Here is a 24,483-nt window from a genome sequence, read left to right as displayed (position 1 = left end):
ATAAATCATTGACATCTGTATATTTTCCTCATGGCATAAGAACGTAGTAGACACCGCCCTGACTGGAGCAGGGATCCATCCCACCTGGTGCTTTGCGTCCAGTCACGGCTGTGAGCAGATGCCTCAGGAAAAAACCAACCAAAACTGAAATCTTCCCTCCTACCCTGACTGCTTTCCCACCCTGCAATTATTTTTGGCTCAGAGGGGTTTCTGAGCCCTTTGTGCTCAGCTATTTAGCCTCCATTAGGGAATTTCTCTACCTTGTGCATGTCCAGTCTCCCCTTCCACTTGTGCTTTGTGCAGCCACAGCATTCTTTCAATCTGCATTAAAAATACAGCTCATTTTTCTTACTTTCAACCTGGCTCTAACTGCATTTGTTTGTGCCTAATTTTAGTAGTGGAAGAGATGATTAACAGCCAGTCCTAGTCTGCCTGCTCGATGCCATTCAAGATTTGATAGGCTTTTGTCATATTCCCTGTGAGATGTCTCACAGGAGCTATTACATACCTTTGATTTCATTTTTGCCCCTTGCTAAACCTTTTTCAGGTCTATAAGAAATCCTTTTTTTGAGGTTGAGAGATCAGAACTGCACATACCAATTAAAGTGTGGGTAGATGGTAAAAAAATTTGATTTGTGTTGTTTGGCTTGTTCTCTATTCCTTTTCTTAATAATTCCTGGAATTGCTTTGCTTTTTTTGCCTTGGAAACACTGTACCAATAGTTTAATGAAGCTGTGAATCAAAACATTGAAGTCTTGCTAAGCAATATTGATGAGTCCAGAGCACATTTATATATGAAGCTGTGAAGTTGCTTTTCCCCAAGAGATAGATTGCTTTGTGTTTACCCACGTTTAATTTTATTTGCTGTTTTTATTGTCCGGTTAGTCTCATAAGGGTCTTCTGTAATTCCATGCAGTTTCCTGTTATCCTTGGTATCTTAAATAACCCTCTAGCATCAGCAAACTTTCAAGTCACTAAAACTGATGTCTTAATCTTAAGCAATAAAACAAATGCACTGCTTCTGGAATCCAGTGGTTAATGGATTATGTTTTTGGAATTACTGAGCAAGAGACATCGTTTTAGAGTGCTTGTGCAGCTTACAGGCTGAAAGTTTGAGCCACGGTCATTATAAATGTAGAGAACTCTGTCTCTTAGTATGTAGCTTATTTCATATCCCAGATGTTAAGTTGTTGGTGACTATGCTGTCTTGCCTGCAGAGACTTGGGGAAGTTCTGAATCTGTGTTCTACAGGGGGTTGAAGAGGCTGTATTTCATAATCTTTTCTTCACAGTTTTGCCTTTTGGGACCGGGTAAGTGACCTAAAAATGTCATTCCCTAATTATTTGGGCAAAAGTTGTCAGCCTAAATATATCAAAACCAAAGAACTTGTACAAATAGAGAGTGGAAGTGTACTGACTCCATTGCTCTTAGATGTGAATATTTCTATTTTCCTCTGTTTGGGGTATTTGATGTTTTGAAACTGCTCAGTATCCTCAAATTTGAGGCATCAGTTGTTTCTATTTTTCTGGAACTCTTATAAATAATCTTAGTATTTTAATTTTCTTAATAGTTCACAATTTCTTAATAGATAAAACTGCTTAATACCTCTCGATAACTTTGTATTTTCAACCAAAGGCAAAAGGTTAATACCTTCTTTGCTGCTTAACCCTCTTACAGGCCCAGGAAACTATTTTTTGTACTCTTGTAATTGAGCCTTACTTTTGTGACAGCAATATCAGCATAAATAAGCATCTGAAATAATGGATGAGATTAAAATAATCACAGTAAGAAATCATACACACCCCCCCTTCAGTTTTCAGGTTTCTAAAGAGTACATAAGAGTAACCCTGAAAGCATTTCATGTTGGCTGGGTTGATGTATCATATCAGTTTACAGTAAAGAGCAGCGCTATGCTATTGGGCAAAACACTTTTAAATTATTATTTATGGAGCTGTATTTGCAGTTGGTATAAAATGCAGGACTGGTTTCACATGCTTCCACCAGAGCAAGGAGAGCACGCTCCTGAACAAGATTCCCTTTCGTTTCCTGTACTATGTGTGCTGTGGAAAGAGAGGCGTCTGGGAAGGGGTACAGGTTAGAGCGAATAGTTACATTTTAGTTTAGGAATGCAGTCTTTCTATGTGATATTTTAGACTTGTTTTGGCTTTTTTCCATCCTGATTAATTTCATAATTGATACTGTAGTGTTAACATTTATCAACTGTTTTCCAGTAACGTCTTATGTGTGTTGATAGATGAGTGTTTTGATTATTACTGTGATATGAGGGACCTCCAGAAGTCTCTCTTGCTGTCTTGTGAAGTTACAACTCTTAATTCCACTGCAACTTTAGTGTTACGTTTCTACTTCGCTCTTTTTTTTTCTTTTTCCATTGAGGTGGCAGGAGGTGTGTGTAAAGGGAAAGGAAATCTTCAGTAATTCCATCCTTTTTCTTAGGACAAAATATAAACTACAGTTTTATATGCAGCATTTGCTTTTTAAAAAAAATAGTGAAATAATATTTTAGCTCTCATTTGAATTATTAGTGTTTTGTGTTAATCTTCAGAAAAATTCACTTGGCTAGTGAGCATTTTATTTCTTAGTTTAAAATTTTGTGTTCAACAGAGACAGATTTATTGTTGGTTCCTAATACTGTGTCTTCTAAGGAATGTGGTGGTCATCTTTAGAAGCATAAAGGTAGTCTTTATTTGTGATATCTGCCTTTTGAGAAACTGGGTGAAGCAGGGCTTTTTCCACTTACAATATTGATGTCTTCTGTTTTCAGTGCTGAAACCCCATCCTCTTCTTCCTTCCTGGAGGAGGTGGGAGGGAAGAAATTGGCACTGCGAGGTCATAAATTTACTTTAGGAGCCCGAGTGAGCAGCTGCTTTTGGAACCTGTAATACTAATTAATGTCCTGTCCATATTTTAAGTTAAGTTGGACTCGTTTGTATCTTTTTCTCATTTTTTAAACTATAATTACACAGTGGTCTTTCAGTAAGAAAGTAACTACTAGAGCTTAGTTTCTCTGGTAGAAAAACAGGAACAGTGGTGCCTAACCCTCCCTGTCCTCTAAGTATTTTTGGAGTTTCTGGAAAGGTTCTACCTTTGAGTTTCAGTAAATCACAAATAGTGTTTTTCAATGTCAAATTTACTGATTTTTTTTAAAGCAATGGTGTGATGAAACATGAGGATTATACTTATTTGTTCAGTTTCACTTATTTACATCATTTTGCTATGCAGTTGCTGTTCTTGAAGCAGAATTGTTGCATGTTTTCAGAAACACTTTTAAAACACGCATTTTTTACAAACTGTTATAGATGAAAAACATTTGACTTCACACAGTCTTTTGTCACTGATGACCTCTGTGATATATTCGTAAGAGTGTAAATGGTTTGTACTGTAAAAGCTGACGTTACCCTGTATTTCTTTTTGAGACGATACATCCAGTGGGTTATGTTACTATACTAGTCGCTGTAATAAGCGGATCTCAAATGTATTGATCTTCTACTGTGCATGCAAAGATCGTGTGTAGGGTATATCTGGCATGTTGTCAGATGTGTCAGACTTGACGAATGTGCTCTGTAGACTTGATAAATGTGTATTGAAAATGGCCATTGCTGGGTGTCTGCAGGCCAGCTGGACCTACTGCTTTATCTAGATTGCCAGACAGGGTTGTCAAGCTCTGCCCCAATGTGTGATAGTCATACTGTTGCCAGTACCATAACCTTCATTACAGCACTGGTTTACTAGCTCTATGAGCTGTCAAAAAGCCATACTTCTGATTTACTGGGTTTGTTGCAAGCGTGTAGTGGGGTTTTTTTGAGGTAATTTTTTTAATGCAGTCAGCTTCACAACAGGCTGTGCACTGAAATTTTTATTATTTCTTAAACATGTTATGGACAACTTGTTTTATATAGTCTGTGGAACATCAAAAATACCATTCAATAGTAATGATGGCAGTTTACTAAACAAGTCTCTTCTCTTTGGTCTTTTCAGTTTTAGTTTTCAATTGAATAAGATCAAAAACACAAGTAAGCATTCAATTCATTAACAAGAAAAAAGGCAAGAAATGTAAGTGTGGCAACTTGGTCCTACCTGTAAACATTAGCATCTGCTTCTGGAATCTAGTAGGCAGTTGTACCACTTAAAATTATGTGTGTATAGCAAACATTATCTTCATGGGACTTTTCTGGTTTGGGTTTTGGTTTTCTTAGGAGTGTCTCATTTCAAATTATCTCTCGGTTATTTAATCTTCTGTGAAGGCGTTCTGATTACTAGTAGCCCTATGGCAGGACCGCTGCATTTTTGACATTCTGATGATGAAACTGCAACAGCAAACAGAGTTTTCTGTGTCTGTTCACGCCAGCTTTCAGAGCTAAAGGGAATCTGCAAGCTATAAACATATTTTAAGTGTCTTAAAATGAAACTTCCTGTTGCTTCTGTTAACAGCACTTAGGGGTCTGAGGAGTCGAAACACCTGGAGTTTTACTGACTTTTATCAAAGTTGGACTTGAAATATACTTGTGTGCAGCTGAGGTGGTGATGGGGAGGAAGGAGTGTGTGTTGTGTATGGTGTTAATTTTGTTAGCTGAAATGAATTAGTACTCCTGATCACTGTGTTGCATGTCTCATACACTCAATCATCAGTCTGCTTTTTGTACCTTTGAAATGCTTCACTTTTTAAGAGATGGAAACAACTAGATGTGTTTCATGTTTCTGATCAGCTGCAGGATATTGGGCTCAGCTAAACCCAATCACTCACTTCCCAGAATCTGCAAGACTGAAAGGGGAGTGGAAGTTTCCTCTTAATCTTCCATCATATGTTTTCTGACTCAGGGCAGATGAAGAAAACAGTTGCCAACTATCTTACTCTTGCAAGAGGGAAGAAAATCCCAGTGTACCTACTCTTTCTCGTAGTTATGGCTGTGGGCTAGTCTACCCTTTCTTAGGTTGTCTTCCAGAATTAGCAGTTCTTGTGGTAACTGCAGTGTTCGGGTCTACTGCAGCTGCTCCTGGTTTGAGTAAAGTCAGCTTTGTTTTCTGGGGTTTCATTTATTTGCTCATGGTTGGAATGACAGCATTGACAGTTGTCTGCTCTTTGAGAAAAAATGAAGGCAAGGTAAAGATGCTGAAGTGTCCTGACTGTGGAACGTGGTGGGTTAAGTCTGGTTACTTCTTGGAGATGATCCTCATAATTGTATGACTAGTATTAAATTTTGCAAAATCCAATGTGTTTATTAATGTGATTTGTAATAAAAAATAGCTTCAGGGAATCTACATTTTCAACTTATTTTAATCTTTATAAAAGACTTTTTTCTCTGCAACTGCTGTTACTCTCTCAGTACTTTAGTTACCAAGCTGGTGGTAATCTTTTCTCAAATTCAGTGTTGTTGGTAGTCAGGCTGCTGCCTGAATACTCCCACGGTATTTTCCTTCCCACAGTCAGAAATAAAGAACATTGCTGCCCTAATAAGCCTTTCTTTTGCTAGCTAACAAGTGAACTCAGCAACATGGGTCACTTATAAAATATCCGCAGTTCACTGCCATTTGTGGAAGGAGAACTGAAAAAAAAAATACTATAATTTGGAGTGGAGCTGTAGGAAGTGCTTAGTTCTTGGTAAAAATTCCTTTGTAAAAAAAAAAAAAAAAGCAAAAACCATTGGTCAGTCACATGCATTCTGTTTGGCTCTAATTTGTGGTCTTTACTGCTATTCTGGGCTTCTGGTCTTAAATAGAGCATTATAAAAAAAAGTCATCGCTTTTCTTTTGTATTTTATATTTAAAATTTCTTTCTTTCTGCTTGTAGATTTGTTTGTAAATGCATCATAAACAGACAGCCCAGAATGAAGAAAGCAAGCAGGAGTGTTGGCTCAGTGCCCAAAGTGCCTGGAGTAAATAAAACTCAAACAACTGAAAAAGCCAAACCAGAAAACGGCTCCTCAGTGTCTGCAGTAACAAAACTCTCTAAAACTGGGACATCAGCATCTCTTTTGAAGGTAATAACCAATAGAACATTCTGATTATTTAGATTTTTTTACAATAAAGCTTTAAAAAAAGTAGAATTCTAAGGCATGTCGTTAATGCAGCTTAGACTAGACGTTTGTTATGTGGGAAACTGAAGGGCATTTGTATAGTTACACAGCACTAGGCAGGGTGATAGGACCTTGTGTGGCATTTGTGCTGTATTTTTCATATTGCAATGTGTGATATGATGGAAAGCAATATACTTTGCAGAACTTGGCTGTTCTGCAAAAGGAGCGGAGTGGAAGTTGCGTTCTGATGAATGTTATTAGTAGTGTCATGTATTATGCTTGAATGGTGTGTCAGTGACTAATGGGATTAAGAGAGTTATTTAAGAGTTATTTACTAATTCTGAAAAAAAAACCCTAATGAGATATCTAACATGAGAAACTTTTTGATATCAGTGATCCATGTCAGGTCAGTGCAGCTGCATTCTTCTAGCTGTTTTGGCCTTTGCTTTGTGTGAAGTGCTGCTCAAGCTGAGTTTTCACAAGTTGATTCTTGCTCCTAGAACAAGTTCAAAGGTAGAGGTTTTTTCTTGTATTAGCAAAACACGGCAGTAGATTTAAGAGCATATGGTTTTCAACAACCAAGAAAAATAAGACATACCGAGGTGTGCTGGTGTGGAGCTTTCACCTGGGAGCGAACACATCCCGGTTGGATGGATGGTGTGAGCCTGCCTGGTCTGCCTCCCTCTCCTGGCATGGAAGCATGGCTGGACCCACCTCCTCCCGCCTTTCTGCAGCCCAGCCTGCAGCGCTGGGGCGCTCCTGCTGCTGCCCTGGAGCAAATGAACAGAACAAGGAGAAGGGCTGGTGTCTGCAACTGGGACCTGAACCACTGTCACCTGTGGGAAGCCAGATAAGCCATTTAAATAACTGGCAAATAAAGACCTAAAATTAAAGAAGTGGTAAGGGTTGAGGTCTCTCTGTAATAGCTATGCAGGATTACTGAAGTTAAAAGGTGTGTTCCCTTTCTCTTTTTTCTTCTTGCTTTTCTTTCATGGAAGAATGGTTAATACTTTTGCTGATGAACTTGCAAGCCAGGTTTGAGCTAGATTTTCTCCTGGTGCCCCCCCTTTTCTCTGCCATCCAATGTTTCTTGCAGTATTCTTAACTTTAAATAATCTTTTGATCCTAGTTGAAACTACTTATTTTGTATTTCTAGAAACCTCTCAAAGAATATGGAAACAAAAGTCCTTTGTAGTTGACTTATCAAGTTTCTTATGTCATACCTCTCAGTGAGATAAAGGAGGAGGATGATCTAACACTGAAGAAATTTGACCCAGTATGCTTTCACAATTTTACTTCTATTACTAACACTTCTGGCTATGTTTGGGTGTAGGGTTAGAATTTATGACAGTTGGATGTTTGAGGCACAATGAAAAATTCTCTGTTAATTACTAAGACTTATCTCAGCTCTATGTTACAGCCAGGCTTACTCATACAGTTGGATGTCTTTTACTTGTTAAAGCTGCTCCTGTGCCAACTATGTGACTTACTAATAATGACAACTCTTCCCTTCTTTGAGTGTTCTCTACTTATACAACAAAGTTAGTTGTTTGTATTTTTTTGACTTACTGATACTGGCAAGTCACATTTATAATAACTGTCTTGAAAGCAATATCAATAACATGTTGTATTAGTTTTAAAATAATTTTTGTATAGTTTTATATTTGATCTTGTTGATGAAGCATTTGACACATTGTTTTCCTCATAGTGATTGTAGGATCATCTTTCTTGATGAATTGGTGCGTATGTTATGAATGTAATTTAATATTCCTTTACAAAAAAAAAAGCTGGCATTAAATAACTTTAATGGCCATAGCTTACCAGTATGTTTGGTCGTCAAAATAAGTGTGCATATAGATACAGAAAACTTTGCAGTACATATTGAATGAAAGGTGACTATTAAGGGGTAGAAATATACATTTACAGTAGTATACCAGTCCTAATTCAGTCAGTAATAATGTTGCAAAACAGAAACTTACTTTGTAATTATAGGCTGTTTTTCTTCTGAGGCCTTCATGATGTAACCATACACCAGTGTTCAGCTTTGGGTGGGCTTCTTTTGCTACACATTGTTCCATAGATTTGTCCTTTTTTGTGGAGTTTTCAAAGCATGTGGACAATGAGCACAGGAAGAAACAGTGAGACCCACCCTTCTGTACTGCTGAACACTGTTCCAGAGGTTGGGCTGTCCGTCAGCTCCAGAATGCCTTTTTGTCAGTTACTTCTTTGTAGGTTTTGGGTTCCCACTTTGCCCAGGACTTCTGTAAATGTTCAGCACCCCCCAGCACCCCACACACATTATTACAGCAGAAGGTTAATTTCCAGACACTTCCAGTTTTTAATCTGTCAAAAAATATTCTGCAAATAACAGTGTGTTCTTATTTTTAAGATCGTTGGGTTTTGACTACTTTAGCTAATAGTGATCATGCTAACACAGTGGTAATTAGATGGCAGCTGTACTTCATACAAATGAATTGCAAAATCCAATGTCCCTGAAAAGCCAGGACTTGGGCACCAATATTTGAATATTAAAAATTAGAATGTCTTTTCAGTATTCATGTGTCTAGGTTTCAGTATTCTGTTTGCAAAATGCAGTAGCTTAATTACAGATTGTTGTGAAGTTTGTTGTTTGAAGCACTCAAATGCAGCAACAGCAAGCATCAAAGAAGATCCCAGGTAGGAATAATTAGATATATATAAAAAATAGATTTGAATGAGGTGCAGTAAGAAAGATATACATACTGAGAAACTAAGATGAAATGAATGGTAGAGGTGATCATTCAAGTTTCATTGCACTGAAAGAAAGATGTGAGGGAAAACGGAATGTGAATTGTGTAATTATAAAGTGGTTTTTTATATAGAAAATCAAAATAGGCCTGGATGAGCATTTTCTAATTTTTTTCTGTTTTAATGTAGTTGTTTTAATGCTGAGCAGGATTGCACTGTTCTCAGTAAATGGAAGAAACTGTTCTTCCTTGAGGAAAAAGCTGTTTAATAAACATACGACATTGATTTTGCTTCCATTAAAAATATATGCTACAAAAATACTTTGATTTTTAAAGTCAAGAATGGTTGCTATTGTGGAGCATTAAGAAAAGAGAGCTGCTGGTTTGTAATTTTTCCAAAGCTTTGCTAAATAGTTTTCTTTGCCAAGAGTATAGTGTTACAGTTTTGAGAAACTGTTTACTAATTGGCTGCAGAGGAGGCAGTGCCTTCCAACCTAGACTAGAAATAGTTTATGGGTAAGTCGGAAGAAGAATGGCTGTCTTAAATTCCTTTGTTCAGCAAGGAGATGACTAATGTCAGAAAGTGTGTATTTTACTTAGCTTTTTTATTTTCAATCTGAGTCACATCTTGACCTATTTGGCTTGATAACATGTACTTGTACTATAAGTGTCTAAAAGCTTAATCTAATTTCCCCGCTCTTTCAGCAGGGTAAAAATGCTGACAGCTAATAGTCCATTTGAACTATCGTGTTTGCCGACTGATTGGCAGATTCAGGAGCAAAATAGAAAACCCCTGTTCTGTGCCTTTTTGTAATACCTTGGTTTAGGTGGTAGTTGGATCACAGGGTTGTTTCCCGCCCCCTCTACCCCATGCCCACAAAATTAGTTTAGATTAGATATGAAATCTGGTTAGATTACAGGTTAATGGAGGGTTGTCATACAGTACTAGTCTATGCTCAACTCTTTTCCCTCCTTCCCCTCCCCCTAAGTAGTGTGGGCTTTGTTGACTTTGTAGCCCTCCAACATTTTTATTTTCCCGTTGGTACTCACATTGCATCTGCTGTTTTGCACGGCTGTGTGACACAGCAGATCAAGGAACTGATCTGGCTCCTGGGAGGAAGGAGCCTTTTGAAAAGGCTTCAGTTTACACAGTGCGTAAGCACATGGAGAAGAGCGGGATAGAACAACAGTGGCCTTTTCATAGCAGAAAAGCCAGCTTAGATGCACATCAAACTAGAGCCTCAGAGTACTGTGTTTTCTTCCAGCCCTTTATAAACCTTTTTAGAAGGCTATACCATTTCCTACATGATTTGATAAAAACATTCTTGTTCTAGAGGATTTTACCTTTACAAATACCTGTTTCTATCTGTAGATTATATGTATTTCTAACAACTGCATGCAGAACAAATATATTCTCTTCCCAAGCTCCCTTTTGTTTTGCAGCTGCTCTTCATAAATGGCACAAATCCCATCCATGCCCTTTCCACAATATCATGATCGGTGTTTCTAACTGTTCTGAAATTCACACTTGCAAAAAGAAACTGTATAGAATGGAGTGAGATGCAACTTATTTTACTTAAACAAGTGTACCTTCATTTTTAATGTATAGAATCATAATGTGCAGCACGTTGTTTTTAACATGAATATGCAAGGGAGCTAGAATTATAAACCTGCGGAATTTGAAAGTCATGATGTAAAGCAACTGGCTAATTCCTAAGCACTACCTTTTAGCTGAGATGCTTGTTGAGACTTCAAATGTGTTATCCAGCTGAATAATAGTTACTCAAGGAATGCTGCTAACACAGCTGTTTTCTTTTAATTTTCCTTTCCCTTATAATGGGAAAAATGTTTAGCATACTTTGATTGTTTTGCCATTTGAAAAATTGCATTTTAAAGAGTTGTAAAGTCTGCCAATTAAAACTTAAGAATGTAGTATTTCTAGAGTTTGCTTTATTCAGAAAGATGTATTCTCTATTTGGGAATCTGGTTCTTGAGACTCCTGTGCTTACTGCTGTGTCACATTCCAGGCACCTTTTGTGGCTAACAGTAGTTTCAGGAATGATCATCTGAGGTCAGACAAAAAGTCCATCAAACAAACATCCTGTCTCTGAGAATGCCTAGTAAAGAGCATGAAAACAAGGCAAGGATATATTGTGAGGGTGGCTTTTTTCCCCCCCTCTGAATATTGTCCTAGTCTCTAGTGATTTGTAGCTTAGTATTTTGAGCTAGAAAGGGTATTTTATTAATGTTGCATTGATTTTTATTGTTGGTTGGTTTGATCTTTTTGTTGTGAACCTGTCCACCAGGAAACGCTTTATCATATTCTATTGAAGGACATTATACTAACTTCCTAGTATTTGGTGGTTTAATTATCTAAGAATTGTCTTCATTTTTATGCTTAAGCAAACTTTCAGTCAAAACTGAGAAGTGTTACACTGTGTTGCGTTTCCTTAACTTTTTTTTTTTCCTCCTTGGTATTGAAATGTTAATCATTTTGTCTGCGAGAGGGAAGACTCAGTTTCTATGGTCAATCATATGTAGGAGTTGAAGTTCAATTTCAATTTACCAATCCTGCACAGTGCAGTGCATTTGTACTTTTCAACATTCTTGCCTAGACACATGACCAGTCAAATATGTACTTTTTATACTGATGGAATCTTTAACAGAAGAAATGTTGGCTATGCAGACTTCTCAGCCAGCTGTCTTAAAGCTGCTTCTTCCCTTTCTTTCAGACTAAGAGTAATGATGACCTCTTAGCAGGGATGGCCGGTGGTGGTGGAGTGACAATGACCAATGGTGTCAAGGCAAAGAAGAACACTTGTGTATCAACAGCATCTTCAGCTTCAGGGACGACCATGAACAGTCTGGAAAATAAACCCAAAACTATTGCAGGTAAATGGATGTGTTGATGCTTAAAGATGGTAGTTGGGTGGCTTTTTATTTTCCTACTATCTATTGAGGATCCAAACTGCCTAATGAAGCATTCAGGAAGGCCACAGCCAAATCAAACACCTCCTGTGCTCTTTTCCTGTTTTTTAATAATGTAATTGCCTTTTTGGAGGGTGTTCCTTTAAATTTTTTCAGTACTGATTAGGCAACTACTATATAAAACTAGGTAATACCATTAATCTAGAGAATCATAATTTATCAAAATCATTTAATTTGTCTAAAAAAAAATCCATGCCACAAGCACTAAATCTTTAAGATGCGATCACTTGTTGCAGTTAACATTTTGGGCATTCTGTATTGCTTTATAGAAATAAAGTAAGAGAGCTTTCAGAAACTGTTTAGAAAAGTGAAATTATTTAGAGTGTTAGCAATATGGATGAAAATGTGTCTTGTCTTCCATTGCTGTGTTTTGGATCTAGTACTGCTGGCAAAGCTGTAAAGCATCTGAAAAGAAAGTAGTAATACTCTATCCTCGTCTTCATGTAATGAGATGAAAATGCAAAAAACCTTAACTTTCATTTTGGGGAATCATAATATGCAATTCATCTCTTACAAGCTTGCATTCAAATCTACTGAAAAGAGACAAATTTGAACTTGTAGGAATAACACTGCTGCAGTTTTTGTACAATTTATCAGAAGCTGTTGAAGACAAGAAACGTGCAAATGTTAAACTTTAAGGTCTAACTTGTTTTCAAAATACTAGTGAAGCATAGCAATTGGTAAAGCATGCATCAATTAAAATATAACTGCACTGATTGATGATTAAGGTTGTATATATGTATTTTATGAAATGTATTTACCAGTGTGATTCAGAAAATCAACCACTGTATTGCTGGTACAAAATACACAGTCTTCTGTTACAGATATTGTATTTTAAATTAATGTTCCTAACTTTCAAAAAACATATAGGTACAAGTTCCACAACTAAGCGTAGCACTTCATCTGGAAATAAAGAGTCAAGCTCTTCTAGAGAAAGAATACGTGATCGTTCTCGTTTAAGCCAGAGCAAAAAGCTGCCTTTGACTGGACCAGGGACCAATGATACAGTACTGGCAAAACGCTCCCGTAGTCGCACCAATCCAGAATCGGATATTCGAATGAGCAAGTCCAAATCAGACAATCAAATCAGTGATAAAGCTGCATTGGAAGCAAAGGTGAACGATCTTTTGACATTAGCAAAAACTAAAGATGTGGAAATCTTGCATCTGAGGAATGAACTAAGGGATATGCGTGCTCAGCTGGGGCTTAATGAAGATCAACTTGAAGGTGATGAAAAATCTGAAGAAAAAGAGGCCATTGTTGTCCATCAGCCAACTGATGTAGAGTCTACGTTGCTACAGTTACAGGAACAAAACACTGCCATTCGAGAAGAGCTCAACCAGCTGAAGAATGAGAATCGCATGTTAAAAGACAGACTAAATGCATTAGGCTTTTCTTTGGAACAAAGGCTGGACAACTCTGAAAAACTTTTTGGCTATCAGTCTTTGAGTCCGGAGATTACAGCTGGCAACCACAGTGATGGTGGTGGTACTTTGACATCTTCGGTGGAAGGTTCTGCTCCTGGATCAATGGAAGACTTGTTAAGTCAGGATGAAAACACTTTGATGGACAACCAACATAGTAATTCCATGGATAATTTAGACAGTGAGTGCAGTGAAGTTTATCAGCCACTGACATCAAGTGATGATGCCTTAGATGCTCCATCATCTTCGGAGTCTGAAGGTGTACCAAGTATAGAAAGATCTAGGAAGGGAAGCAGTGGCAATGCAAGTGAAGTGTCCGTAGCTTGTCTGACGGAACGGATACATCAGATGGAAGAGAATCAACACAGCACAGCCGAAGAGCTCCAAGCCACACTTCAAGAGCTTGCTGATTTGCAACAAATAACACAAGAGCTAAACAGTGAGAATGAAAGACTTGGAGAGGAAAAAGTAATCCTTATGGAATCTTTGTGCCAGCAAAGTGACAAGTTAGAACACTTCAGCCGTCAGATCGAGTATTTTCGGTCCCTTTTAGATGAACACCATATTTCATATGTAATTGATGAAGATATGAAAAGCGGTCGCTACATGGAGTTAGAGCAACGCTATATGGACCTTGCAGAGAATGCTCGGTTTGAGCGAGAGCAGCTGTTAGGTGTTCAGCAGCACTTGAGCAACACTTTGAAGATGGCAGAACAAGACAACAAGGAGGCCCAAGAAATGATAGGGGCATTAAAAGAACGAAATCACCACATGGAACGGATTATTGAGTCAGAGCAGAAAAGCAAAACAGCGATAGCATCTACCTTAGAGGAGTACAAAGCCACAGTAGCCAGTGACCAGATTGAGATGAACAGGCTGAAAGCTCAGTTAGAGCATGAAAAGCAGAAAGTGGCTGAGTTGTATTCTATACACAACTCTGGAGATAAATCAGATATACAAGATTTGCTGGAGAGTGTCAGGCTGGATAAAGAAAAAGCAGAGACATTGGCCAGTAGTCTGCAAGAAGAGCTGGCACACACTCGCAACGATGCCAATCGATTGCAAGATGCCATTGCTAAGGTAGTGTTTAAAACAAACTGTTGTATTTTAACATCCCATATACACCATGACTTACTGTTGGTCGCTGTAGTTCTTTTAGAAGTAAAGGATTAATTATGAGGCTAATGGGATTACAGTAGTGTTAGGACTGTTTACTTTCTTTTAACCTCTGTTATGAAAATGGTGGAGACCTTTTTTAAAAATTGTATGCATACTTTCAGCCACAGGGTAACTGTTGTGTTACTTTTTTAAAATACTGGTATGTGAACTGCAACATATTTCAAGAGCCAAACTTGAACAGTATTTAAGATACTGTATGAATTTTGTGATTAAGTTACATGCCTTCTGCAGGAGTTTCAAGGAGTTAGTGCCGAACTGGTAGAAGAGGGATGTCACTGAGAAAGTATCGGGAGTCAAAGTTTGAAGTGATAACCCAGCTGTTGATGACTCGTAGGACCTTTCACAAGTGTTGAGAGAATATTTTGACGTTTCAGCTTGTTCATATTCATTCAGTTAACTTAGAATAAACTAATGATAAAGAAAGCAGAAAAGTGTCTTCTCTCTCCAATCAAGAAATGAGTAATTTTGAGGTAGACAGAGATTTTTATCTAATTTAATTTAATGAATACATATTTTAGTTTTAAATTTAAAAAAAAATATAAGCTTTTAAACAATTATTATTAAATATGGCAAATACACATAGGTTTTTTTTTTCACTAATGATCCATCCAGGAGCAGCTTGTGTGTTGACTGGGCTTTGAATTGGAATGTGTATTTCTAGTTCTAGAACAGCTATTTTGACTCAACTACAACTAATTTATCTAGTAAATATGTCTAGTAAAAGCATCTACCATAATTTAATATAAAAATAAGAAACAAAATTCATTTAATAACTTTAAGTATGCATGTAAAGGTATATCTTTCTGATGAGCAAAATCTATGCCAAACTTAATGTCTGAACTATATATTAGTTGCAAATCAACATGTTAGTCATGATCACCAGCCAGTTAGAATCAACCTTAATTTGGGAGAAAAAAGAAATTTTAATCATTTGAGTTGGGTAGTGGTATTAAAATAAAAAATACTGAAACAGATGATTTAAAGCAGGGCATTTTGTCTATTAAAATTGGTGCCTGACTGTGGTGACCCACCCGAAGCCAGGACCTAATTTCTCTTTTTCTGACACCCTATTTCTGCTGTTGGGTTAACATTACTGTGCCTCTTGTTACTTACGTTGCAGTTTCAGGGGCAGGATAAAATAGGCTCACTGCTCCTGTTATTTTTTAAATTCAGTTCAATAGCTTGTAAGACTCTTCTTGGAACTACTTCAACTCTCATACAAATGTGAATCCTGCTGCTTGGTTAAGGAAATGAATCATCTCACAGGTCCACCAAGCACTAAAATTGATGCGCAGAGGAGAGCCGGCTCTTTTTTGGCAAGAGAAAGAAAGAGCATAGAGTTCCCCCCCCCCCCTCCTCCCTTTGCCATGGCAGCTAGATGTTAAATTGGATCAGCTGCTCATGAAATCACAGCCTTGGTACTATCGTATTGTTGCTTCACTTGAATACAGGATACTGCTGTTAGAGTAACTGGGGAATGCTCATATATTCAGCTTGGGAATAAGAGTTTAACTCTGGCTCAGGAAAATAGTTGCACTAGAACAACACATTTTTAAAGGCTTACACTTGACTTCTTGTCCCATACTTTTTTTTATGGTTGCAGAAATATATTGTAAGTATGGTAGTTACAAAACTAAAATGCTTTGAAAATGCAACCACTTTAGTTTTTATAAGATACATTTTTTTTTCAGGTTGAAGATGAATACAGAGTGTTCCAGGAAGAAGCCAAGAAACAAATTGAGGATCTCAATGTGACTCTAGAAAAGCTTCGGACAGAACTAGATGAAAAAGAGACTGAGAGAAGTGACATGAAAGAAACTATCTTTGAGTTGGAGGATGAAGTAGAGCAGCATCGTGCTGTGAAGCTTCATGACAATCTCATCATATCTGATTTGGAGAGTAAGTGTTACGGGTTTCTATTGTGAGAGAAATGGTAATTTAAGAACAGCTGAAGCAGAATGCTGTAAGAATGAAAATCTTTTCACTTGTCTTTCATATGTCTGAATTCAAGTCAGACAGGGCTTTACAGAACCCTTATACACTAGGGGGGAAAAAAAATCAGGTTGGCTTTGCTTTTCCAGTCCCGGTAATGGTGTGGAAATGAAAATACGTGAATTGAGAATATCACATCTGATAATGCTGTTTTCAAGTTGTTTTTCAAAGTAGAAGAATATGTAATTACAGACTTAATAATAGTGTGCTCCTTGTGCATTTTGGAGACTGGATGATTGATCTAGTGTTTTGGTGGTGTGTTTTTTAAGAATACTCTCTCTTTTGAGTGCCCAAATATTAGGAGTTACCAGGTAGCTTGAGAATGTTTATGATTAATGATTTCGCCCACCTGAAGAAAGGTGTTTTTAGTGGAAAAATGGGTGAAGGCCCCAAAAGTTACAAATGTTAGAGCTGACTTGGCAATATTGATGTATTATATATCTCTTTCTGTGCGTATTTGCTCAAGTCACGAAACTGATCTGTGAACTTAAAAATGAATCTGACAAACTTCAAGCAAGTTAGAATAAAACTTTATCTGTTGACTGTTGCCACTGTACAAGAAATGGTTGGGGCTTATAATGAAATTCGTGTTTACTGTGTACTTGTCTAGCTCTCTGTGCCTTAGTTCCCTCTCTGATCTCCAAAACCTGCTCAGACATTCCTACCACAGTCTGGAATTCTGCAATTAGTCTCCATCTAAATGAGAACTTGGGCAACTGTACCCTGGCAAGCTGTATTTGCACAGTGCTACTTACAGAATTCAGATATCTGCCATTCTTCCAAGGTATACCAAGACTAAACAAGATAGCAAAAAAACCAAAGCATGATCCCTCTTAACAGCAAGGGAAATATTCATAGAAGGGATTTTAAATTGGTCAGCTATCAAGGAAAGGTAGTGTCTTAAGCAAGCTAAAGTGTTTATTCAGCTGAAGCTCAGTGTCTTCAGACATATGGCTGTCAGCTTGGTTTCCCTAAGCAATCCTTCTTTATCTTGAAAGACAATTGCTGTTTCTCTTTACAAAATTGCTTTAGGTTTTTATTCTGCATTTTTTTCTTGCTCTTTCTGTTCCAAAACCAAAGACAGACATTTACTTGAGAGCAGGAGCTGAGGCACATGATCAGTGGCTCTGACTGTTCTTGAAGTAATTTTGTAGCAAAGTCTTAAAATGTTGAACACTTTTCTTTGCATTGCTTTGTCCATTAACTGAAATACATTATTACAGAAAACAGCACCATAGTCAAGTAAACATTGCCTAGTAATACCTGATGACAAGGCAGCTCTAATTTTTAGATGCTTCTGCTGTGAGGGTACAAAGCAGCTTTCAGATATTTCACTTAAACTGGTAAAAATGCAGGCAGAGGTCTGCCTGGGCAGAAATTTTCAACAAAAATTGCGACAGTCATGGTTACTCATTGCTCTTGAAATAGTTTGGAAAATTCAACTGTACTAGCTGATGGCCTGGTGTGATCCTTTAGGGGAGAAAAGTGAGTATTTTAGTTATAGGCAGGAGGGACAGTGACATCTAGTGGCGGTAAGAAAGGATGGCACCTGAAGAAACTTATTTTTCTCTGACCAGTTTAAAACGCTGTTCATTATGGATTCATAATGAAACCTTGTACAGGAGTTTCTTGGTGGTAGCCTCTGTGACAGCAAAGAACAGCATCTCAGAAAATATGGGACTTGGAGATAGTACATACAACATATAAAAGACAGAATTTTAATAATTTGTATTAAAGTGACAGAAAAGCACATCTTAGTAGTAGTAAGTTATCTTATGTTGATCAGACTTTTGGTCAGTTCTGATATTCTGTCAGCCAAATGTACCATGCTTGTGCTTTTAAATGTGGAGAATTTAGTGTAGGTATTATAAAGCACTAGTTGTAAGAATGGTGTTTTTTCAGCCTAAATAACCAAGTGTAATAAAGATCCATAAGGTTTTTCTTTAGTCAGCTTTTATTTAAGATTTTAAAATATGAGAGAATTTGCCTAATGCAAAGTTTCAGGGTGAATGAAAGTGATGGCAAGACATCTGATAAATGACAAGTAAGAAGCGATGGAAAACTATTACTTAAAGAATTCATGGAAGACAGACTTTACAGTTAGGAGACAGATGCTTTATAAATAAGGAGGTGAGTGTTCACTCAACTTCACGGTTAATCAACACTAAATAGTAGTATAGGAATGTGAAGTGCTCTAGCACTGGTACTTAGGGCACGCTTCATTGTGGGCTTTCCAAACACCAAAAAGAAGCATAATGAACATATAATGAAACATTTTTTACAGTAATCCGATTATTGAACTGTCACATTTTAGCTGTTAATATGTCTGCCTGCAAAAACTGGGATCTCTTTGATGTGGACAGTGGGATGCAAATTGCACTGATTAAAAAAATACAGTATGTATCTGATGTCCATCCAGATGTGACCAGAGCTGTAGTTAGCGGCAGCTGAACTCGTTGCTGGTGGCATAAGGAGTTTTAATCATAGCGCTTCAGTACTGTATCTATAAAGTGTAAGAAATCTAAACCTGTATGTTTGATGTCCTCCCTAGTGAGCTGAGATGACACAGCCTGTAGTCGCGATGAGTGTGTAGGTGGCGGAGTGGACGGGAGGGCCTGGGGCAGGGCAGGGCAGGCGGGCCTTGCGCTAGGTGGCGCGATTCCTCTGCTTTTCTGTTCTGGCTTCGGGAAAACTTCCAGTAGTCAGGTAGCTAAGCTGTCATATTAGTCATCTTAGATGACTAAGGGGAAAAAACCTGTTATTCTTTCAAGCAGTTAATAAAGAGTTTGTGGGGAAATTTTTTTAGAGAACTTTGTTTCCTGATTTGCAGAAAATGGGTATTTTTAGGTTAGTTTATCAGTTGTCAGATGTTTCTTCTGAAGACTGAAAGTATTCGTTGTGTGTTCATTTAGCACAAGGTACATGTGCTAAGCATACCCATTCTCTTAGTCTGTGACTAAGTCAGTAAATCTTTTGGACAAAGGTAGATGAGCAAGAAGGTTGATATATCTAATGTTCAGTGAATAAATTGTTCTTTTATGGAGCTGACAGTTTTTAATTCTGCTGTATCTCATTTTGAAAAGGATCTTGACAGCAGTTGTGAAACTGAATTTCTACATTACCGTGTTTAGGCCTTTTTTACCATAGTGTTGAAAAAGTCAGTTGAATGTTAGTTTTCTAATGGCTAGTACTTTGGGGGAGCGGGGGGGGGGGGGGGGGGGGGGGGCTAATGTTGGACCCTTAAATTGAGCTTTCTTGCTATGTAGACCTGTTGTCTGTGTGATGAGCTCAAAAGCAAGATTGATATGCAAGTTTCCTGAGCTTTGGTATATTTGTAACCAGTGCCTCTTCCTTATAGAAGGAAGCTATAATTCTTAAATTAACTGTAATGCTGGCACTACTCTGTGTAGCTGTGGTTATACTGAGATAGCCACTTCTATGCTAAAAAATTAAAGTACTATCCTAGTATAAGGCAAACCAATGTAACTAGTACAGAAACTATGAGATGCCCATTGTGGATTTGCCTGTGTTGGGATTACTTGATTTAGTGTTTCTTATCAGGAATTGTAATGTCATGTTTTGAAACTACTATGTATATCTGGATATTGCAAGTCTTTTTTTCCTTTTTTTTCCCCTAGAGAGTATTGAAATTAAACAATTGAATGTTGATACTCGTTTTTATTTCATAGCGATAAATTCTAACTGCTAATTCTAATTAGTAAGAGTTACAGATACAGAATACAGTGATACTTTTTCTCTGGCAGCCTTACAAAGTTCAGATGATATCTTAATTTCTTTGTCCTACCTCCAGCCCTAGTTGTAATGCTTTTCTTTACCGTTTGTAGCCCGCATTTCCATAATTAATTTTTCTACCTTTTAAAAAGCAAGGCCTTGTCAAACTGTGATTTAAATCAATATCATTTTGTAAAATGGGGACTTAATTGAATCCTGCAGTAAAACGCAAGCAGCTTGCTGTTTTGTTTGCCATTTTTGATTATCCTATTCATTCATCAGAATAGTCTCCTGTTCTTCACTTACCCTAAACAATAGTTGCCTTTCCTTTTTATCTTGGTTCTGTTTCTTGTCTATGCTTCTTAAAAGGAGGAGACTGGATAATGGTAGAAGTACCTGTCCTATCGTACTAAAAACTGCAGCACATACAGGTGGAAGGGGTTTGTGTGTGTTAGAGAAGAATCATAGAGGTTGTGAGGGTGCAGAAAGGAAGGATACCCTAAGGCAGCTGTACAGAGAAATGCTGGCTGTGTACCTATTTTGACTACTTGAATTTTTAGGCTGTAATTGGTGATACAATGCGAAGAATGGAGTTCAGGCTGTAAGAGGTGAAATCACTTATCTTAGTCTTAATTTCTCGCTACTTTTCAAATTCAGTTGCAATTTGGTAGTTTTTTTCAGTTTGTTTGTTTGTTTTTGAAATCTGTTCCCAACAACTTCTGTAAAGTGCTCTGTATTGTTTATAGTAACTGCAGAATATTCAGACCATTGTGTTTTACTTCAAAGCATAAATGTACTAAAACTTAATGGTGCATTTCATATCTCAAAGGCTCAAAACAATGGCGTTACACAAGCTTTAACTCTGGATGCATTTATAGTTTCTGGTTTGTGGTTATTTAAGTGAATTGTAGCTTGCTTTTAATAGTAGAACAAATTTTATTTTTTAAAAAAAAATTTTCTTTGAACTGTCTTTAAAAGAGAAAATGGTCATCTGCTACGTTTTGTTCCAGAATGTTACTAGAAACTCTTTAGGGCATGTTGACTTGCTATCACTGTTGAAAGTTACCTAATTTGCAGTAGGGTTTTTTTAGAATGTGTTTAAGGGAAAAAAGGGTGGGGAACAAGAGTGACTTCTATAACTTTGACCTAAAGGTGGTATCTTGGTGCTGACTTTAGCTCAAACAAGTTGTGTATACAGACACAAGCTAAAAATTGGAGGGCTTTGCTTAAATGTCACAGTACCATGAGATTTGAGTGGTCCGCTCTATTAGGCCTATTTTCAAAGCTTAAAGATCAGTTGGTCACAACTTAAAATGTGCAGTCTTATAAGGAGGAGGTAAATACAGAAATATCTGTCCAATTTTAGTGTTTCAACTTTTCCAAGCCTGAAAGGTTGTTGTGTTTTCAGGCCAACTGAGTTTTATCTTATTCTTGTAAAGAAATCAGCTGTGGCATTAAAAGCCTCTGTACTTGGGACTGTTGGGGCAAAACTCAAGAATTTCTGATGAAGAAACCAAAAGGAATTTCATGGCTGAAAAATGGAAGTGTTCTTATGAGCATAGTTGAGGCTCCTGAATGTAAACATTAGCATGAATCAGCTTAAATTTGTTCTTAGTCTTTGTTACATCTGATTTAAACATTTTTGTAATGCTTACTGTTTTCTATTTAGCATGCTATAGCCTCACTTTTATTGTTAAAAATAGCCCTTAAACAAAATAACAGGAGTACTGAAGGTATAGGCTTCCTTGGGAGGACATTGGTAGGTACTGGTAGAAAAATGACTTTGAATAAACCCTGGCTTAATGGTTTTCCTGAGACCTGATACCCAAATAAAAGAACTGGAAAGTTTTTTCTTCTTAGAAAATGAGAGCCACAAAACTTTACTGTGTCTATCTGTTTGTATGAACATATATACCTATCTTCTGACTATTCATTTATTATGCAGTTCCATAGATTTTTGTCAGGGTTTTGTATTTTGAACAGCCTAAATATATTGGGCACCTTCAATCTTTTTGTGGAAAGAGCATTGCTAGTATACAGGAAAAATATTTATTCCCAGCAGGTCTTGGAAAAATGAACCTGAACAAAAAGATGTGTTCAGTTGGCCCATCATTTTCACAATTTGGAAATACCTACATGATGCTATAGAAATAAAACACCCTAGAATCCAAGGATCAGTGAAGTGACACACTAATTAGAAATTTATGCTGTGTTGTTCTTCGTTAGTTGCTTAGTTGTAAGAATGGAGTAGTCAATCACATTGTCCTTGTGTATTGAATGAAGTAAGAAATGAATAATAATTGCAGTCAGGTGCCACATGAGGAGTTGGTAGTGATCAAGCTGCATGCCCTTTTGTACAGCTGCTGGCAGATTTAGGGGACCATCTCTTCCATAATATGATCTCATAGACTCTTTGTCCCTTGCTGTAAATACAGCTTGCTTCAACTTCAGATAGTGGCTTGATAGACAAGAACGTAAGATTCTTGAGGACAACTAGAATTTTATCCCCATTGAAGGCATGGCTGTGAGTGTAATGTCAGCTGCTTTGTGGCAGGTAATAAACTGTGAATCAAAGGCTTCGTGTAGCTGCAGCTTAGGTTTGAAGAGAGAAAGCCCCCAGACATCCATGTTTTTAGGATCCATCCATGTTAAATTACCTACCTAATTTATCTGCTCTTTCTTATTGCTTTGTCATTTTAAGATTGTGAAGGGTAGAGAAGAGACTGGGATTTGTTTAAGAATTGAGTTTGCTTATGCTGTTCACCTCACTAGTCATGGAGAAATATGTACCTATTGACACGTTCTGTCAAATTATTTCTGCTCATAGTATTTTTCTCCAGATGGCACTGGTTATAAAAATGTTTTTTCTGAGTAAGTTTTTGAAAGCATTTGCAGGTTTTTTCAGTTACTCTTTTTTAAGTAAATAGATCCCTGACTAATATCTCACAGAGAATTTGACTTTCTTTCCAGATACAGTTAAAAAACTTCAGGACCAAAAGCATGACATGGAAAGAGAGATAAAGAATCTTCACAGGAGACTCCGGGTAGGTTAAAACCTAAAAACTCAAAAAAATGTAAATTTGGAATGTGTCATAAGGCCTGCATGTTTAGCTGTGAAAAGGTAATATGGTTAGATATAATACCATTAAAATAATGATTCTGAGAGACAGGCATCATATGGGAATATATTTACTAACCTACAGACACTAAAGAATTAACTTCTGAAAAATTCTCAGTGTCGTAAAGATATGGCATTGGACTTTAGGAGAAAACATTCCTGTGTCTTCTGATGTGCAGTTTAATAAGAATTTTTTTTTTCCACTTTGAAAATTTTCTTTTGTTTCTAATAAAAAAAATCATGACCTTAAAAGTCTAGTTATTTCCAGAAAAACTTCTTCAATTTACCTTGTAAGTTAGGTTGTGCCTAATGCCAGACATGAGGGCCTTTATCATGCCTGTAAATTGTTTCCTGTAACAACATAGGGAAACTATGAATAATAAGGATAACTTTTATTTTTAACTTCAAAATTCTTGTTGCTGCTTTCAATTTAAAGTTTTATTTACGTATAGGAGGAGTCAGCAGAATGGCGTCAGTTCCAGGCTGATCTGCAGACTGCAGTGGTTATAGCAAATGATATAAAGTCTGAGGCCCAGGAAGAGATAGGAGACCTGAAGCGTAGATTACACGAAGCTCAGGAGAAAAATGAGAAGCTCACTAAAGAGTTGGAGGAAATAAAGTCACGCAAGTATGCAAAAGACAACAGGGATATTGTCTCTTTTGTAGGGGGAGGTACAATTTTGGAAATCCGGTATCTTAACTATTATTGAGACTCCAGAAGTTTGTAAATCGTCTCACTGTGAGGATATGTATTTTGACAAGCTGCTTTTACTCAGGCTTTCAGGGGTTTAAATAGGTAAACTTATAAGAACAATATTTGTTTGTTTATACTGTGTACTTAATCCATGCAAGAATATTCACTTTGGCGCTTCTGCAGGTTGAAGTGAAGGATTTTTCCCATTTAACAGCTGGACACGATTTAACTCCCCTCTGTGAAAAACAAGCAGTGTTTGCTCTTCTGTACCATCAGTAATACCTACTAGCAGCCAAGGCTTTTGGTATGGTTAAAAATACAGCTGGATTTTTATCTGAGAAAAAACCTTCATCTAGTTCTGCATATAACTTGTACTGTTTTCTTTCCACTGATAATTGTTTCTGGGAGTAATTAGAGATTCTTGGTGTATAAAAACATTTTTAATAAAAAAAATTTGAAACTGTGATGTATTGTGGCTTGAATTAGGCGCTAGAGTTATTTAGAAACTGAGTTATATGTCTTTCAGAAGTATTAAAGTCCTCAAATCCATAGAATAGGAACATCTTGGACAGCACCATTTGAGTCCTGACTACGTAGT

At 37.1% G+C, this 24,483-nt stretch overlaps 1 protein-coding gene across 1 annotated transcript in view; it reads left to right on the top strand.

The window, feature by feature from the left end:
* The window catches only part of SPECC1L (sperm antigen with calponin homology and coiled-coil domains 1 like), a 73,756-nt gene that overhangs the window by 9,632 nt on the left and 39,641 nt on the right, over window positions 1–24,483 (top strand). Inside the window, exons 2-7 of the mRNA XM_074843695.1 lie at window positions 5,807–5,996; window positions 11,491–11,650; window positions 12,617–14,250; window positions 16,041–16,248; window positions 23,044–23,117; window positions 23,644–23,819. Coding sequence (XP_074699796.1) covers window positions 5,844–5,996; window positions 11,491–11,650; window positions 12,617–14,250; window positions 16,041–16,248; window positions 23,044–23,117; window positions 23,644–23,819 — 2,405 coding nt within the window. The 5' untranslated portion in view covers window positions 5,807–5,843. The remainder of the gene's footprint in view (window positions 1–5,806; window positions 5,997–11,490; window positions 11,651–12,616; window positions 14,251–16,040; window positions 16,249–23,043; window positions 23,118–23,643; window positions 23,820–24,483) is intronic.

The sequence above is a fragment of the Strix aluco genome, chromosome 18 (genome assembly GCF_031877795.1).
Source record: "Strix aluco isolate bStrAlu1 chromosome 18, bStrAlu1.hap1, whole genome shotgun sequence".
Lineage (NCBI taxonomy): Eukaryota > Metazoa > Chordata > Aves > Strigiformes > Strigidae > Strix > Strix aluco.
The sequence above is the reverse complement of the archived record's forward strand: the minus strand, read 5'-3'. Positions and strand labels throughout refer to the sequence as shown.